Source organism: Podarcis cretensis (genome assembly GCF_951804945.1).
Source record: "Podarcis cretensis genome assembly, chromosome: 5".
Taxonomy (NCBI): domain Eukaryota; kingdom Metazoa; phylum Chordata; class Lepidosauria; order Squamata; family Lacertidae; genus Podarcis; species Podarcis cretensis.
The window spans coordinates 2,751,094-2,768,623 of NC_137174.1; the positions used below are offsets into that span (position 1 = coordinate 2,751,094).

Below are 17,530 nucleotides of genomic sequence, written 5' to 3' on the forward strand. Positions count from 1 at the left end.
TTATTATTATTACTTTTATTCATTTTTTTTGTTATTTTTTCTCATACTGTCATTTTGTCATATTATTGGCACTGTTATTTAACTATTTGGTTACTGTTAATGTCAGGTTGATGGTATGTTTATTATAAAACATCTGTATATTTATTATGGGAAAATCTATATTGATATATTTGTTTTTACTCCAGTAATTGGGGGTATGGGGTGTGGGAGTGAGATATGAAGAATGGAAGCTCAAAATAATCTGGAAGATAATAAAGAGAAGAAATTAGGGAATTTTAAACACAGTACAGAGGAGTGCTAAACTTTACCTCATCAGAAAGGAGGGGTGATGTTTGTTACAGGCTGATTTGTGTATGCCTATCGCGTGAAGGTGGTAATATCACATAAACGTGCGAATTATAGTCGTAATCCATGTAAGGCACAGGTGGGCAACCCACACCTGGAAGGGGGGTGTAACAGATGTGGACATAAGCACTAAAGAAGTCTTAAAGCAATTTACCACCAAGTAAAATAAAATAAAATACAATAATAAAATTTCACTAACATATTAAAAGCAGATTTACCAATACAGCCATATTGTTGGTGCTGCCCAAACATCTCAAAAAACAAAAGTGTGCCAAAACAATGACAGATTTGGTGCAAGGCAGGGAACCCTGAGGGGCGACGACAGAGGAGGCTATGCAGAGAAGAGCCCCAGATGGCAAGATCAGGGTCCAGGAAGGTTCATATGGGGAAGGGTGGTCCACGAGAGAGAATGAGTGAGTGAGTGAGTGAGTGAGTGAGTGAGTGAGCGAGCGAGTGAGTGAGCGAGTGAGCGAGTGAGTGAGAATGCTCCACTCACTGCCGCCCCCGCCCCCGCCCCTGCCCCCGCAGCACGCGGCCCCCATACAGCCTCTCATCACTGCATCTGGCCCTTGAAGGCACACAGGTTGCTCCCTGATGCAAAGTTTCCCATGAAAGCAAATAGGAACTTTAAGAAGGGGGACATTTTTCACACACAGTGCCATGCTTCTGATATGAATTTCATGCACAAGGATGCAGGAAACTTGGTCATGGATCTCTTGTCTTCATGTCTAATTTGTCCCCAGTGAGAAAGAGGTAGGTTGAAGCACACAAGGACCAGCCATATAAATATATTTTCATACCCTCCAACATTTCTCAGATGAAAATAAGGGCGTTCTATTCTACACCAGGAAGCTTTTCCCGCAGTTGATCTTGCTGCACACATAGACATCATGTATGGTACATCTGTCACCTTGAGCCAGTTGCAACCTCTCCACCGAACCTACCTCACAGGATTGTTGTAAAGAGAAAATGTGTGAGGGAAGGGATCATGTACAACATCTTCCACAGATAAATGGAATGAAATAAATTTTTAGCTGTAAGCTGCCTTGAGTCAGGGGAAAAGGTGGGCAGCAGCAGCAGCAGCGACAGAAACTGTGAAAATGAGCAGGAACATACCAAAGAGTAAACTGAGTGAATTCTTACTTACTTCTGAGTAAAAAGGCTTAGTATTGCAGTGTAAGGCTACCATAAAGGAATAAACACTCCATGCATTTCCTTGAAAAATTGCTGGCTGTTGAAGCATTGCAATTAAATAATTTAAAGTGTTGGTGACATTTTCCTTCAAAATTATAAGAAGGGCTGCCAGAATAGTGCTGACAGCTTCACTATTTCCTTTCATTTGATGCATGTACCTTTTTGCAGTATAAACAGGACTCCATTTGTGCACCCACACCTACACAGCAAAGTCTCTTCTGGTGGGGGGGGGCATGCATCTGATCCCTCCATCACTTTTAATTGTTCTCTGAGAAGTGGAGGGAAGGAAAAAGGGAAACAGGGACATTCCAGGATCAAATCAGAAACTGAGATGGCTTCTGTAATTCTGAAACTATTTCTGGAAAATTGGGACCCTTGGAGGGTTTTCATTTTGAAGGCAGAAAAAAGATCAGTAATTCTGCTTTAAAGAGAAGTCGTCAGATGGTGGCAAGCTCTTCACTCTCCTCCCACCAGATGCCACCCTTGAGTTCTAATGTGCTGCCCCTCTTTGCATCAGGTTCTGAGCCTCAGGAAACTTAACATGTCTAATTCATGTACCAGAGAGAGAAACTCTTAAGACACGTTTGTGCCTGTGCTGCAAGGAGAAGAGGCAGGGTTCAGCCACAGAGCACATGCTTTATACATACAGAATCCCCTCTCCAATCTGTGGCATCTTTAGGTCAAGTCAAAGCAGATGGTCAGTAGCAAGGCTGAAATAGAGAAGACAATGGAAATTATTGGATCTCTAAATTTTGGGCAATAACTGGGAAAGGTCTGTCCAGATCAAATGTTGGTTATGTTTAGAGAGTAGAAGATTAAGGAGAGCCCATGACAATGTCTTCAAAAGCCTGGTGGGCATTTCATGCAAATGGTTGAACAGGTTTCTTCATTGTTGCTCCAGAGGGCAGGACTAGAGCCAAAGGGTGGAAATTGCAGGGAAGCAGTTCTTCACTAAACATGAAAAGGAACCTTCTAACAACATGAACTGGTCAACTGTGAAAGAGAATTGCCTTGAGAACTGGTGGCTTCCCCTTTGCAGAAGGCATTTAAGCACATGTTCATGGCTCAAGGATGATGTGGTTTCATCCTGCTTTGCAGGTTCTTCATTGAGTTTGAACTAGATCAGTGGAGGTCAGAAGCTGGATCACAATTTACTCTTGTGCTTTGAAGTAAACTGGCAAGGATTTCTGACAGCATTTTTATGTTGTGAACTGCCCCAAGACCTGCGGATAAAGGGTGGTACACAAATTAAACAAACAAACAAACAAAGCAACCTGTCTCCTGTATAACAATAATAACATAAAAATGACATACACACCATGCAACAAACAAACAAAGAAAGTTTGCAGGGGAGAAGCTAACCAGGAGTGGCCTTTGTGTGGCAGGATTGTGACCTCAGTTCAGCTCTGGTGCTCTAAACAAATTCCTGGGCTCAAAATTATTTCATTTGAAACATCTACCCTATGCACCAGGCTCTGGTCGATGGGTTTCAAGGATCCAGTAACAAAACAAAAACAAAGTAGATCTCCGAAGACTGAAGCCTGCCCACCCTTGGACTAGATTATCTCATAAATAACCCTTCCAACTCTATGATTTTATGAGACCCTGGTGTCCAGGGTAGGCAGTTAACTCTTTCCCTCAGCTCATGTTCCTGACAAAAATGCTCCTTCCCAAACTGTCCTTTATGCTGTTACGGAAAATAAGAGTGCAAAATAAAAGGACACCTGGGGTGGGGGTGGGGCTTACACTATAATGGCATTACATGGTATCAAAATGAATACAAACTGGGATGTAAGCATGTATCTTTTACCAATAGAGCCTATTTTCAGCTTCTGAAAGAGCCACTAAGTCAGACTATGTCTAAAGATACCAATTATCCAAATATGTGTGTCAGGAAGGATGGCTGTTGGAATTATTTCAGCCCCATGACATCAGGCCCGGGTAGCCAGCAAGCTGGGGCGATGCTAAGAGGCACCGTCGGAAAGAGCTGCAAAGTGCTGCTGCTGTTTAGCTGTCCTTGAAGCAGTAAATCAGCAGAAAGCAATACATGCTGTGGAATTCCAGCTTTATCATCAGGCAGCCTGGAAGCAGGGAAAAACCAACAACAAGGTTTCTTATGGAGAAAAGAGACGCTATCTAAAGATTATCTTGGCTCTGGTGAGATAAGAAAAAGAGGGAGAGTATTGTTACTGCTAAGAAAGCAAAAGATGATAGATAATGAGAAGCTCAGTTTGTTATATGCATATCTTAAGGCCACAGTTGTAACCCTGCTTACCTGGAAGTAACCCCCTCCCCTTTGATTTCATTAGGACTTACTTCTGAGTAGACATCGTTCAGATTGTGCTGTGAGACACCCCAAGAAGAATTCCTTCCTTCAAGCTATAACTAGTAGTATTGGATGGTCAGAGGTGCCTGATTGGAGGGTGGCACACATTGTGTGTGTGTGATGTCACATGCATGATGCGTGAGTGACGTCTCATCTTCTGGAGAAGGCCAAGCACTCTGGAAGAGTTGGCCATTGAAGCTGGGACACACAATGTGCGATGTGTGTGACACCGCATGCATAAGGTGCACACCAGGCTCCCTCAGCATTCAGGGGTCCTGGCCCCTTTCCAACAGAGATTGATGGGGGTGGTGACAAAATGGCCCCCTAGAGTTGGTGCACTTGTGGATGGTGGAGATTCAAATGTCGGTCAAGCAAATGGTAAATATGTGTGTGTCGTGAATTAAGTAGAGAGTACCAGAAATGCAAACACACCAAATCTAATGTGATTCTACAAGATAAGCCTCACCCCACCCTGAAAAGGCCCAAGATAAAATAAATGGAATTCTAAAAATTCTACCTGGAATTCTCTTCTTAATTATTATTAAATAAAATCATCTATAATTGGCCACATTTGTACCTTATGGGCAGTGCTCTCAAAATTACTATGCAGTGTACATTAGGTTGAGAGTTTCTGACTAGTTCATGCTTAGCTAATGAATTTCATAAATAAGTGGGGGTCTGAACTCAGGTGTCCCTTGTTATAGTCAAACACTATATCCAGGCAGGCACGTCACTGAATATTCTGTCATAGATTGATATCTGCATTTGGTATTACATGAGATTTAATTTCAAATTTTGATGATGTTGAATATGCAATAGTATTTCACTTATTACTGTAATTGATAGCTGACATATACAATGCTACGGAGTATCTGATAGCATCTGATTGGCATGCAATGGTTTTTAGCATTGGACCATTTATACAGTGGTACTTCAGGTTAAGTACTTAATTCGTTTCGGAGGTCCGTACTTAACCTGAAACTATTCTTAACCTGAAGCACCACTTTAGCTAATGGGGCCTCCTGCTGCTGCTGTGCCACCGGAGCACGATTTCTGTTCTTATCCTGAAGCAAAGTTCTTAACCTGAAGCACTATTTCTGGGTTAGCGGAGTGTGTAACTTGAAGCGTATGTAACCTGAGGTACCACTGTATAAGGTTTCATGTTTGATACCTGACAAATTCAAAAGCAAGCAAAGCAATAACAACTAGACTAACACTTCAGAACTTACTGGGGAGTAAGTCTAAGTGATCTCAATGGAGCTTACTTCTGAGTAGGCATAGGAATGCTGTCTGAAGCACTTTAGAGTCAGTTGCAAGTGTTAAATGTCTTACCATTTTAAGTTCAGCAAAACATTTTTAGTTCTGTATTTAGCTTTTTAAACCACTGCAATTTTGTTTAAAGGGCCTTGAAAGGCAACAGCCTAAATCAGCCTTCACCAACCTAGTGCCCTCCAGATGTTTGGGGCTTCAGCTTTCATCAGCCCATGTCACTCAGGTTGATGGGAATCATAATCTGTGGAGGTCACCAAGGTGGAGAAGGCTGGTCTAGACATATGACTTACTTAATAAATCCCTGGATCCAAGAACATTGTGAGGTTTCTATTGTGAAGTATAAGAGCTAAAACAAAACCCTCCTCTTTAGTCTAGTTAGACACATGCCAGATAGTTGTCAGATTTCCTCAAATACCTTGTTCAGCCCTTTTGCAGCTAATTATGCCAAACTCTCTTCTGAACTCTAGAAGATGAAAAATGTTTGCCTTCAGCACTTTACTGTGTTCTGACATGAATTGAAGCTGCAAGAGCCAGCTGAGCAAAGCAAGTGAAATCCTGATTTCTTCACAGCCTATCTATAGACCTGAAAGTCTGGATGCCTAGTGCCTTATTATTTTTATTACTACTACTATTGTTGTTTATTTATAGCTCCACAGTTTTTATGGTGCTTTGCACAGTAACAAGTTAACAGCCCGGCCCTTTGCATATTTACTTGCAGTTAAGTCCCACTGAGTGTGTAGAATTGCAGCCTAAATGACTAGTCCCAGAAGGAATGAGCTTACAATCTCACACACACACACACACACACACACACACACACACACACACACTAAATACATCAAAACATACCATTTTAGCAGGTTCTATTTGCTTTTCAAAATGCTCAAGCATTTGCTTGTGGTTCCTGTGCTGCTGAAATCCCTTCCCTACAATTATAGATGATAGGGTTGGTCATCTAGTCTGGTTCTTTACATCGAGTGGCAAATGCTAAACATAGAATTAAAATTCACTGTTACATGTGTTGCATCCTTCCTTTTCTTCTCTCTTCCTTAACATACGTTCCTTTTAGTAAACCACATGTTCTTTAACAAAAAAACAACAACACTGGATGGCATTTCCAAAGTTTGAAAGAAACACCACCCCCCCATGCAACACAAATGTACCCCAAATACAGGGATTTTGTAAAATAGCATGTTTTTTGTTTTTTTGTTCTTATGTATATGAGCATTTGGGCAGTCTTTTGAAAAATAAATGATTTTGTTATACAAAAACATTCAAGGACTGTACATTAACTTTAGTTTGCGTCATGTATTATGGCAGTCAAGCCAAGAAATGTTTATATGACAGACAGCTATACTGCAAGTTTGCAGCTAAAAATAAACTCATCCCCACCCTAAATGCATTTTGGAATATGAATGTTTTTTAAAGGGGTGGGGCCTAAAGGCCAAGCACTTCAAATTATTATTTTCATAACTCTCTGGATAAAAATGATTCCCTTGCACCACATGGAATCAGCAAGGAGACTTCCAGCAAAATAACCCCAGAGGTTTTTTACATTAATATTGGGGAACTGCACCAGGCAGTCTAAGAAAGTGTGGTAGCCCTCGAGATTTTTTACATCCTACAAACTTTCTCGTGTGTAGCGGAACCTTCACATTTCAGTTTTATAGGCTAAGCAGTTGTTATGTTAAAGGTGTGATGACATTCAGTGTGCAACCCCCTCTATAAATAACACCCTTCCATTCTGTTGTGGCCCCAATGATCATTTCCCCGCTCTTAGCATCAGGGGCAGTTTCCTGCCTACGTTGAATAGTAGTTTCGACCTAGCAACTTTGGTTGGGGCAAGACAGGCAAGTTTAGGCGAGCACACAAATGCCAATTTTTATTTTTATGACTTCAAAACCGGGAAATAAAGGGGCTAAATAGGACCCCAAGGTAAAGGTAAAGGGACCCCTGACCATTAGGTCCAGTCGTGGTCAACTCTGAGGTTGTGGCGCTCATCTCGCTTTATTGGCCGAGGGAGCCGGTGTACAGCTTCCAGGTCATGTGGCCAGCAGGACTGAGCCACTTCTGGCGAACCAGAGCAGCGCACGGAAACGCCGTTTACCTTCCTGCCGGAGCGGTACCTATTTATCTACTTGCACTTTGACGTGCTTTCGAACTGCTAGGTTGGCAGGAGCTGGGACCGAGCAACGGGAACTCACCCCGTTGCGGGGATTCGAACCGCTGACCTTCTGATCGGCAAGTCCTAGGCTCTGTGGTTTAACCCACAGCACCACCTGCATCCATGAGACCCCAATGTACCCCCAAAACAGGACAGTCCTGGTTTTAAAAGGGACAGGTGACATTAACCTTTTTATTATTGTTTAAGGAAAGCTTATTGCTAGTTTAGGCCAGAGGTTATGAATAACCCAGATAAAAAGTACATTTAAATAAAAGCAAAACAAGATCCGCCCCCCCCCAGCAAAAATGAAGGCACATAAGAAGACAACCACAACTAGCATGCTAAATGAAAAACGCTACTGGGCATGATTCTTACGTAACTGACACATACTATCAATTTACTTCTTGCCCATATTTGTTCCTGTTGCAGGAGGGCAAAACCGTCATCTCTCTTATAGCATGGGCATGTGGATTCCTCCGTGGAAGGTAGTGCAAAAGAAGAAAGGTAGCCAAAGAGAAACTCTCCTGTGCACAGCTCTCTGTGATTTGGGGTAGGTTGAAGGAACAGGTTACCCAAACCTGATTGTGCAGCTACCCTAACCAGGCGCCCAAACCTCCCAAATTCCTTCTTCAAGGATCCATTAGCTAAAATGCTGTTCCTTCAAAGTGACATCATTGAAGTCTTGCACAGGAGATCTTCCCAGTGGATTGTTCCCTCTGTGATTACTATAAAGTCACTGTTCTGCATCTGCTCCGCCATTCTCTGAATAAGACATGCTGCCCCTCAGGCTCTTTTGCTAGCGCATTGATGCACCATGACATCCTGAGACAGGTAGCAAGGCATGAACACATTTCTCCCCCTCATCTCTTCCATCTCCCATTTATTTTCCTTTGGCAGTTCAGGAAGGCTGCCTTCACGTTCTCCTTCGCCCGCCTGCCTGCCCACCACCGCCCCCCCCCCATTGTTTGCTTTCTCCTCTCCATCGATCAACTGTGTTACTTTACTGCAGGCACTGTAATATTAACTACTGTTCAAACAGAAGCACTTAGCAGGGGAGTTCGCTGGGATTCCTCTGACCTATTACTCAACAGGATTTTCTGCAACAACACGTTTTTGTTTGTTTTGGGGAGGGATTAGTGGCAATATTCCACATACTACTGACACAATGAAACATAGGTTTCATAGGAGGTAAAAGGAAATCTCTCTATCAGACACCGCCTCCTTGATTTTTGAAGGAACATATGCAGATCTGATTGCTCCTAACAGTTTCAAAGGCCACTAAGAAAGGTGCAGAATAGGAATAACATTTGCCTCTGGCAGATGGAGGAGTCTAGGATTGCCTCCTTTTGCCATCTTTGCTGCAGCAGCAGAAAGTGAACCAGCCCTCGGGATTTTGTGTCAGTTCCTTTATATAATTTTCACCTTTTTAGTATCTTGTTGGATATATATTTCAACACAAAGTTTAAACTTAAGATCTTTAATATGTATATACAGATATGCTGCAGGCTCCAGGTGGTATAACTGGCATCAACTGAGAGTTTAGGGCACACTTGATTTCGGTGAATATTTATGATCTGAAGTGTGTGTAACAAGAAAGAATGTATTAAATATAACCTTTCAATCCTTCCCAAGATGGCCACGTAAGCTTTTAAAAGTGAAATTAAGGAACTTGTACACTTTTCTGGCACTGCTCCTCGATATCCTGGATGATAAAATGCCTAGATATTTGTGGTGGTCAGCTTTGGGGCTTTTCTCTTGGGAGACAGGCACCTAACTACTGCCATACAGACTTAAATAACAACTGTAAATTACTCTGCGATGGGAAAGCAAAAAGTTGCCTCTTTTAAAGTAAAGGGAATTGTATCTTTGACATTCTCACTGCTACAAATGCCCATTTAATTGTATACTAATAGTAGCTAAGGGACGCAGGTGGCGCTGTCATCAGAAGGTCAGTAGTTTGAATCCCTGCGATGGGGTGAGCTCCCATTGTTTGGTCTCAGCTCCTGCCAACCTAGCAGTTCGAAAGCACGCAGTGCAAGTAGATAAATAGGTACCGCTCCGGCGGGAAGGTAAACGGCGTTTCCGTGCGCTGCTCTGGTTTGCCAGAAGTGGCTTAGTCATGCTGGCCACATGACCTGGAAAAACTGTCTGCGGACAAACGCCGGCTCCCTCGGCCTGTAAAGTGAGATGAGCTCGCAACCCCAGAGTCATCTCCGACTGGACCTAACGGTCAGGGATACCTTTACCTTTAATAGTAGCTAAAGTCTAGTCTTGGTAAATCTGTTTCTCAGATGTACTGCTTCCAATTGCAGGTAGAGGATCATGTAGCTTGAATCATAATCACAGAACCATAGAATTGTAGTGTTGGGACCCTGATAATTATCTAGCCCAATCCCTGCAATACAGGAATCTCAGCAGAGGAGGGCCTCTATAAAAAGTACCTCCATACAGAATTCTAGCAAACTAGGCTATACGGTAGTTTTCCTCCAGCCAGAATTTTCAGAAGTTGATTATAACACCTTGGAAGGTCAGGCTCACACTGGATTGAAGGCACCTAAGAAGGTCAGGCGCAATGCCCGGTATCTTCGAGGTTATGTGGGGCACTAAGATCACCTTGCCAAAGGGCCTACAGAATCTTGGTGTCCCTGTCCTCCTTTGTATCTGGTCAGCAGACTTAGGTTGCAATCCTAGAAATTGCCCCAGTTCATATGTTTGGTGGCAGGGCACTGTCTAGTGGGATGGAAGAGCATTCCTTTCCACCACATGGATAACACTTAATGCGACCTCATCCGAATGTATGAACTCAGGGGTTGTGACTTGCATGGTACACATTTTTACAAAAGATAACCATCAGTAACATCACCATCTAGTAATATGACTAGTGGTGGGTTTTAATACCCAATTTCCATGAGGAATATTTGTTGTTATGTTTGGTGATATTAATATTTCCAATTGGATTGTTTGAATTAGAGATCATTCTGAGCCACAAAATATAGCTTTGAACGTTCTCAAAGTCCAGTAGAGTTCAGAGATGGGTTTTGGTTAGTCAATAGCTAAGTTCCAATATGGGAAACTTACTTTACCAAGTAAAAATATTGCTGGAGGATCATATAGATAATACTAAATGATCTTAACCAAACATCTAGAATAAAGACACAAGTAAAAAATCAATTAGTGTATGGAAATGTGAAGATTGTACAAAGAAACATATACAATGACTTTAACATTATTTTATAATAATTAATTGTAATCAGAGAAGGTATGAGTCACCAACAGCAAGATACAGGTGGTAGCTTTGATTATTGTAACATTTCAGTTTCTGTTGTATTCCTTCTCACAAATGAATGGTAGCAAATCTCCCCCCCCCTTTTTTTTTTTGTTAATAAATGACAGATCTCAAGGATTCCCAATCTATGTGAGGCAAGGAATCTGCAAGAGGGAAATAAGTATGATTGGCAAAGCCCAGCATGGGGAAAGGTATGTGGGGAAGAACAGCCCACTCCATCCCACCCACTGATTTCCCTTACAAATATTCTTATTACAACAACCTTCACCAACTTAGTCACAAACATCATTCTGGAAATCACATTTCTCAAGTTCTATCCTAATATTAGAAATAAATCCAAATGTTTGGAATAAGCAAACTGTTTCAGATTATAAGTAATCCATTGCCTTGGTTATTCAAAAATTTTGTAATATCTGAAATCATTGCAAATTATTTTCTGGGATGCTATTTTTGGAGATGGCATTCCCACATTCCTGTTCCTTGATTGATGGGGAATGCAAAGGCAGGCTAGTTCTTTCTGGGCTGGAATCCAGACTCATTCATATTCCTCTAATTGTGATTAAGTCTGAATCCAATCCGCTGAAATAGCATGGTGATCGGTAGCAGATCCCACTTCTGAGTAGGGTTGCGCTTCTCACATCCTGAAGGCCATCGCTCAGTTTCTTCTCTTTACATTTCTCCCATGCTGGGAGGGCGAGGAGGAGGAGGAGGAGGAGGAGGAGGAGGAGGAGACATGGGGATGTTACCTCAGAGACAATTTGCTTTGACAGGAAGACCTTAATATTGGATTCTGTAGAGTCCTAAGGCAGAGGAAGGGAACTTTTTTCTGCCTAATGTAATGTGTTCTTGTTTTATGTGAAGATATTTACATTATAAAAATGCTTTTCAATGAGAAATCTAAACCACTTCCTTCTTTTCACTTATTTTTATAACGTTTCATTATATTCTGCATGTTTGGTGTGTTTGTCAGCTGAGGTTGGGGGTTTGTCACATTTTTAATCATGGGCTGCTCTATTGTAATTCATGTCTATGTCTATAATTATTTGCCTTAAGGTTGACATTTATTTATATGGTCACCATTTCTTTGTCCCTGATGAAGATTGCCATTCACCAAAAATTTTTGGTTCCCCCCCACCCTCCATATGGGCTAATATCTTTGTCCATCAGTGTATCACTACAACCGTTTAACACTTAAAATTATTTTATTATTGTTTATTGTATTTCATAATCTATTATAATTACTACTACTACTAGATTTATATTCCACCTTTTACATACAATTATTGCTGTTATTTTTACCAAATTTTCAATACACATATATATTTCTGTTATCATGTTATCTTGCACAATTACATTCAACCAGATGAACTCTATGTATGAACATAAATAGTAACTCATGTTATTATTTTATTATTTTATTATTTTATTTTAAATTTAGACTCTCCTGTAACCACATAGTTGCCCAGTTGGATTAGGACCTCTAAAACCAAATACTGATTCATGTCAAGTATGAGTTACTACCAGCTACTAAATGCTGTACTGTACTGTTAAGTAAATGTAATTACAGTATATTTCAGTTATAAACTACTAAACACTATTGCATATCATCAGCCAGCAAATACTGTCAAATATAAGCTGTCAAACACCATATACTGAACATTAAAGCCATATCTAAACGACTGAAATCAAAGTATTATCTCGAGTCTAATGTGCCATTGAATCTAATGTGTGCCTTAATTTTTGCAACGTAATTTGACCAAAAAAAGGTGAGCATTAGATTTGAGTAAATATGGTAGTAATATTTAGCAAATGTTCAGAAATTCAGAACATGGCTGTGAATATTCAACATGAAAATTTTCAGAGGAGAATATCTGAGCTGACTCCTTTCAGCTCTTGTTCATATTTTACAAGATTCCACAGTCAAATTGTCTATTCTTCCTGACTTAAGCAAATGATTTCATTTCAGCTGTGTTGACAGACATGTTGAAACTGAGCCATACTGTATATATTTTACCTCAGGTTACAGTCTGGATTTGCAAAATTAAATTAGAAATTTAGCTCTTTGAGACAGTGTTAACTAGAACTGATCCCTTTCAGCTGCGGATTGAATCGTCTTCTTTTTTACATTTGAAAAAGGCAGTAGCTGTCTGCGTCCAAAAAGGGGCTGGAGGCTGGAGGGTCCCTGTTGGCTCCACCCCCACCATCACCCATTGAAGCCAAAGGTCTGGAGAGAGGTTCTTCACTCATTTGGCTGAATGTGGGGCAAATCCTCACCATGATTGTGAACCCTGATTGTGCAGGGATCATAACTGCACGGAGAATTTAAAGCACCTTCACTCGAACAAGGGAACCACAAGGATTTTGTTCAGTTTGTATTTCTGGGAGAATTAATTTTACTTGTACTTTCTGGACTAATATTTGGGTCACAATGCACTCTTCGATCAGAAAAACCCATAGCAAAGCACATATAAATAACATGCATTTAGGATAGAATATGTAAAAACTATTTATTTTTTGAAAAATCATGTTTAAAATAATGCACTTTAAAAAAAAAATGCAGATTGATGCAGAAACGAGACTGAACAGATTTATGAATGAACACTACTGGATAGCTCAGTTGGTTGGAGCGTGGTGCTGACAATGCCAAGGTTGCAGGTTTGATCCCTGTATGGGACAGCTGCATATTTCGGCATTGCAGGGGGCTGGACTAGATGACCCCCAGGGTGCCTTCCAACTCTACAATTCTATGATATAACATGCAAAGCTGTCATGGCTGGAAACAGACTGATCCTTCCGTCCCTAACTCAGGAGTGAAATAAGGACTGTCTGCTTGGCTGTTGTGATGTTGGGAGTGAAGTCTGTGTGCACATTTCTGTACCTTCTCCATGCTTTATCCCCACATTATTATTATATTGAATTTATTTGCATCCCACCTTTTCCCCAGGATGGAACTCAACACAGCTTACACAAATTAAAAAACCACAGATAAAATACAAAAAGCTGTCCTTGAATCCATGAACGGGGATCTTGACACAATATTTCTCTGGAGTGGTCCTAAGCTGGGCACCCCAGGGCATTGTGGGAAATTCAGAATGGGAGCTGGTGGCACACCGATGTAGGAGAGGGCCCAAACCGCCAAGACAATCCTATCCTCAAACCAGAATCCAGCCCATAGCTAATGTGGTGGTTTGCTGGAGGCAAAGAAGGCTTCTATCACTGCTGAGAAAACTTTATTTCCAATTTTAAAAAAGGAAAGGTGTCCTGATGCCCTGACTAGGGGATGTTGCCAGCCACTTGGAAGCTGTGTGCCTTTAGGGTGCTGTGCTGGCAGCCCCCGGTGCCAGATCACAAGAGTCCGGGTTACCCGCCTCAGTCACGGCCAAGCGGCAGAATCCCTTCTCTCTCCTGCAGGGTGCTTCACGAGCCACTTGGGGATAGCAGCACTACCTACATCTTAACTGGGCAGACTGTTGAAATACCAGTTGGCTGGGAAGCATAGGATGGATTTCATTGGGGCATAGCTACCTTCTCTTTGCTCCAGTCAGCTGATTTTCCCCCACCTTTTTTTCTCTCCCTCCACCCCACAGGAAGCAGGGAAGCCGCTTTCACCTACGCCATCACTGCTGCTGGGGTTGCGCATGCCGTCACTGCTGCCTGCAGCCAGGGAAACCTAAGCAACTGTGGCTGTGACAGAGAGAAACAAGGTTATTACAACCAAGAGGAAGGGTGGAAGTGGGGAGGCTGCTCCGCTGATATCAGATACGGCATTGAATTCTCCAGGAGGTTTGTTGATGCCAGAGAAATCAGAAAGAGTGCTCGGAGGCTGATGAACTTGCACAACAATGAGGCTGGAAGAAAGGTATTTTAGAATAGGAGTGGATGGTCTAATGTTAGAGGGATGGGCTTCCTTTTCACTGGTAGGCATGGATTCACATGGCTGGACAGATACGCCTTATGGCAGTGTAAAAGATTCCCTGCATATACAAAACTGGAATGTCCAGGGGAGGGGGGATTTGATCACATTTGCATTCTAATGCAACCCTGCCTTTTTTTCATTTCCCAAAACAACACGCAAATTGAAACACAGCTCTCTTCCAAAATTCACACTTCTCTGAATTTTGTGATATATGTGGGAAGAGTGTACATAAAATGCATATATTTGTGAAAATACTAGGAGCAATGCATGATATAGGGGAAATTGCTTACAAAAAAAGAGTATGGTAATGTGCTGGTTAATGATGGGTCTTTATTCTCTTTTTAAAAATTCAAACTGCTGTAGGCATGTGGAGAGCTGAACTTAAAACAGGAAACATGAGAAACCCAAACAGGCAGAAGGTTCTGGCCTAGATGCCTTCCCAACATGCTAGCTTTCTATATGAAAGGGTTTTCTTTTCTGTATAGAGGATCATCCAGTCATGTGAGTCCCTATCTGCAGTTTCAGGTCTGTCACAGGTTATCTGTCTCAGTGAAATCTAAACTTGAGAAAAGGGTCTCAGGAGGAGCCTGTGGGCATTTCCTCTCTCTGTGCCAGCAGTGCAGATGGTGCTTTATTGAATAACATAAACAAAAGACACAGAGCACCAGTGTCAAAGTTGTCTATTACCCTTTGCTCTGGCAGTTAAAATACGGATTACATTACATTCAGCAACTGGTCTGAAAATTAGCATCTCCAAGAAAAACACACAGCAGGGAAAGCAAGTTCAAACCAACACATGAAAAAATGTTACTATTGTTTAAAAAATCCAGGCTCTAGTATGTTCAAAAGCTGCATCTGATGCCATACGCCTAATTTGAAACTGACAAAACATGTTACACATTTTGTTTTGATTTTCTTCTTGGTAAGGATTTTCTTTCTAAGTTGCAGGGGGAAATTCCATCAAATGGTATTTGCAATGTGTCATTTGAAAAAGCAAAACAATAAACTGAAGAAGTTGTTTTTATGCCATTGTATTTCAGCACTTATTTTACAAAGGAGAAGTGGCATTTCAACCATTTTAGTTGGAAAGAACATCATGAACCCAGAGGGAATCTATCTAAGGGGAATAGTCTCAATGTTATTCTGAGAGAACAAGTCACGTAGTGGCGATTTGTTTTGGTGAATCACTCTTGCGGTATGATTTATAGCTAATTTTAACTGATAGCAGTGCTATTTTTCTAGAAAAAGAGGTGCTGGAACTCACCATGAATGCCTCCCTCTTTCTCTTGGAATGGCAATGGCACCCACCTGAGAGGGGCAGGAACTGAGTTCTGGTGAGTTCCCCCTGAAAAAAGCCCTGACTGATACTATCAGACATCTAATGAGTAAGACTGACATTTTAATAAGTAGATTAATCAATTAACTTTTAATCAATGAAGGCAGTTTTAAATTGGAGGAGCTGCCAGACACATGATTTCAATTTTTTTGACATGATTTCAATTCTTGGGAAGTTTCTGCAAAATGGAGTGAGAAAGCAAATATTTAAAACATACTTTCCTCCAAACAGTGTGGCAGTTCTTGCCTGTTAAATGTTAAACTATAGTTACCACAGCATCTCAAAAGGTTTCTGCATGGACACCATGGGCCTTGAGCATGTGGACTTAGGAGCCTTATTAATCACAATGTGTTAATATAGGAAAAAAATAAATAAATTGTCCAGTAGCACCTTAGAGACCAACTAAGTTTGTTCTTGGTGTGAGCTTTCGTGTGCATGCACACTTCTTCAGATACCACATGAAAGCTCATACCAAGAACAAACTTAGTTGGTCTCTAAGGTGCTACTGGACAATTTTGTTCAATTTTTTATATATATTTCTACTGCATCAGACCAACACGGCTACCTACCTGAATGTGTTAAATATAATACATCCAATCATAACAAATGGATGAAAACCATACATGGGCCAAGAGGGACTGAAAACAGTTCTGGTCCCACATGGCAATGGCTTGGAGAGAAAAGCTGACCCATAATGTAAGATTTAAAAACAAAACAGTGCTATACTCTAAAAGGGCAAACCAATACTTCTACAGAAAGGAATGCTCCTAGGCAGCCCATTATGTCTTTGCACCCAGTGAAAAACTAATTAGACCACTAGTGAGAATCTAAAAGCACATGGAAATACTAATGCCATTGGTTATTTGAATAATGAACATTTGTTGGGTCAGTTGCTGAAATGTTTCCCTATAGAAGCTTACCCTCCTAGTCAAGAACGGCGATGGGGCTGGGCTTGGCAGGCCCCTCTCCACCCTGCCCCACAGCTTGCTACTCATGCAGGGACAGAATGCCTGACAAGGGCTCCTGCCCCTTCCCCCCTCTCCTTTGCTTTCTTCATTGTTTCATCATCATAGTAATAGTAATGCTCAGTGGCCACAGAATGCTGAGTTTTTGTTTGGCAGTGGGGGGGGGGGAGGACGAGGGAGGCAGATGGAAAACCAGGAATGGAGTTTCCTGGAAGATGGCATGCCTGGTGATATTTTGTTTTGTTTTCTGCTTATACAAATAGATTATAAACCTGAGGTAGGGAACTACTGTGTTTTTTCCTTCTGTGAAGTGTGTAGGTGACACTGCATGAATAATAAGAAAAATATGAATTTAGACGTGGACAGTTTCAATGAACCATGTCTGGATTCCAGTCCATACATTATGCACAAACAACAACCATTTCTGAAATACATAACAGCTACAGATTCAGTATTATTGCTTTGTTTAAACATGTCTTTCCTGTCTCCTGAAGGTTCACACTAGCTTTATTTGAAAAAGTGTAGTGAGGTCTTAAATGCAATGCCATTCACTTTGGTATTTCCCAGAGATGAATTGCCTGATTGGATGAATTTAACGGGATGGGAAGGGAATTGTCTGTGTCTTCCTGTGAAGTGTCACATGCCTCCCACACACCTTTGGCCTGGATGGCTGCATTTGCTTATGAGCTGCACTTTATGCACATTTGCTTTGCGCTCTGTTGTTTG

The 17,530-nt window shown here is 41.4% G+C and overlaps 1 protein-coding gene across 3 annotated transcripts in view; it reads left to right on the forward strand.

The window, feature by feature from the left end:
- WNT7B (Wnt family member 7B) overlaps positions 1–17,530 on the forward strand; it is a 120,983-nt gene that overhangs the window by 94,081 nt on the left and 9,372 nt on the right. For all 3 annotated transcript variants that reach the window (XM_079975401.1, XM_079975402.1, XM_079975400.1), the window contains exon 3: positions 14,175–14,446. In XM_079975401.1, the coding sequence (XP_079831527.1) occupies positions 14,175–14,446 (272 nt within the window). The remainder of the gene's footprint in view (positions 1–14,174; positions 14,447–17,530) is intronic.